Below are 2194 nucleotides of genomic sequence, written 5' to 3'. Positions count from 1 at the left end.
ATGATAAACCTAAAAATGCAAAAGCACCGTTTGTGACTCCAAATGCAGCACAGCATGCTACAAAAACATCAGACAAAGTCCTTACACTAGCGATTGATCCAAGAGTCACTCCTAAACCTACTGTAAATAAAAACTCTGTTTTGATTTTTCTATTGTTACTTGACTTGCGCATTGGTAGATACTTTATAAAGGCAGCCGCAACTGTGGAGCACAGAGCCAAATTTAGTGCGAAAGCAACATGTGGACTCAAAGCATTTCTTAAAGATGCCATAAATGTCACGAGTCCAGCTAAAGTTGCCTCAAAAATTAACATTGTGTGCTTTTGTTCAGTAGCCAAAACAACCGCAATCAGTGAAATGATCAGACTCCATCCGACCACTCCTAAACTGTCACGCATTGCATATGAGACCTGACTTTCTCCAAGTTTGCCATCTATTTCTTTTAGCCTTTGTAAAAGCTCCAGCCTTTCGGCTTCTAACTGTTGAGTTTGATTCAGTGCTGTGTAAAATTTGTCACTATTGAGCCAAACTAACTTGTGTATTTCCGCTATGAGAGCTGCTCTTTGAGCAGGTTTTGCTTCAGAGTCTCTTATGACCTGATTCCTACAACCAGGATCCTCACTTCATCTTCATGAGAAGCTGGAAGAGAAAGTTAAAGATGAAAATATCAGAAAATATTATTTGAATTAAAAGTGAATGATGTGCTAACTTTACAATGTTTGTATGACAAAATTGTTTATGTAAACCATTTTATGTTTAACACTCTGGTGCATGTTCATTTATTACAATGTTTGATTATTTAGTTATTTTTGGTGGTTAAATAGGCAGATTTGCTTACCTACAAACTGCCATTGACTTTACATTACAACCATGAATGCACTGTGTCCAGTACAGTGGACACATTTATTTTCAGTTATGGAAGGTAGACTACACATATGATAATTAAAAAGGATCATGTACAAGATGTTGTTTTAAGTAAAAGGAGAACAGATACACCTTTACATTACATTATACATTACCTTCAACCTTTATAGATGTGATGTGAAGTGCAAGAATCAGTGTGAGGATCCATTTTGGTGGTTTCCTGTTTAGTTTCATTTTTCAGCCTGGGAAATAAAGCCACTCTTACTCGCTTTCCAAAATCGGTGAATTTAATGTGTAATCGTACAGCATAACCCAATCGTTAGCATCGTTATTTCTTACAGTACGATCTTTCAGTTAACAACACGACAGTGCAGCTGAATCCTAACTTGGTTTGTAAAGTGAAACTTTCACTTTTGTTTCCGCTTGCGTGCTTCTATAATTAGCAGAGTGTCGTATTCCCATTTAAAATGAGTAATTATGTAATGTACACACAAGGCAGAACAACTTCAGCAAGCTGGCTTTTAAACCAACTCTTTTCAATGAGTTCAGTATCACCCCAGGCTGTGAAACTGAAGGCACGGACGAGACGGAAAAGTTTGACGCTACTCAAAAACCAATCAGAACGTTAATTTCAGCCGCGCGGCGTATTTCTCAACCAATCGGGTTTCCCGTTTTAGCTCAGGGGGCGGGACATAAGTGTGCCTTCTGAACGCGCCTAAGAAAAATACTGCTTTTCCCACAGTAAGATGTTAGGGAAATATCGGTGTTTGACGATAGATATAATAGTATACTTACCGAAAAACACTGTATACGACAACTTTTTAGCAATCGTGTGGTGTGTAGCTTTTTTCCCCCCAAAGGTTATTTATAAGCAGCGTGATACTCTTTTGAATCAGTTATTTTTGAATAGAAAAACGGTTTGATTCGGTTCGCGATTCATTTTGAATCATTCGGATAGTTCACTCACGGACTGAATCATTTCTAGCATATTCTTACAAGGTGAATTAATGCGATACTGTAGAACACAAATAACGCTGGATGAAGTGGAGTATTTACAATCCAAACCAGAGATGAACAGTGTTGGGGAAAGTTACTTTTAAAAGTAATGCATTACAATATTGCGTTACTCCATAAAAAAGTAACTAAGCACGTTACTTTGTATGGAAAGTAATGCGTTACGTTACTTTTGCGTTACTTTTAAAATCTGGACAGGGCTTGCTTGTTTGTTTTTAAAATAAAAAAAGTTATATTTTTGGCAAATATAAAAGCCTATTCACACGAAAAGTGAAATGAATAAGCCTCAGGCTGAAGGGAAAGTACATTTACGTCCG

General features: G+C 37.1%; 1 protein-coding gene across 1 annotated transcript in view; it reads right to left on the bottom strand.

The window, feature by feature from the left end:
* Positions 1-617: 617 nt before the first annotated feature.
* The window catches only part of LOC107738679 (GTPase IMAP family member 6-like), a 9030-nt gene continuing 7453 nt past the window's right edge, over positions 618-2194 (bottom strand). Inside the window, exon 4 of the mRNA XM_016550470.1 lies at positions 618-638. Coding sequence (XP_016405956.1) covers positions 618-638 — 21 coding nt within the window. The remainder of the gene's footprint in view (positions 639-2194) is intronic.

This window comes from Sinocyclocheilus rhinocerous, unplaced genomic scaffold, assembly GCF_001515625.1.
Source record: "Sinocyclocheilus rhinocerous isolate Xijiao unplaced genomic scaffold, SAMN03320098_v1.1 scaffold401, whole genome shotgun sequence".
Lineage (NCBI taxonomy): Eukaryota > Metazoa > Chordata > Actinopteri > Cypriniformes > Cyprinidae > Sinocyclocheilus > Sinocyclocheilus rhinocerous.
This window is presented reverse-complemented; position numbering and strand designations above follow the sequence as displayed.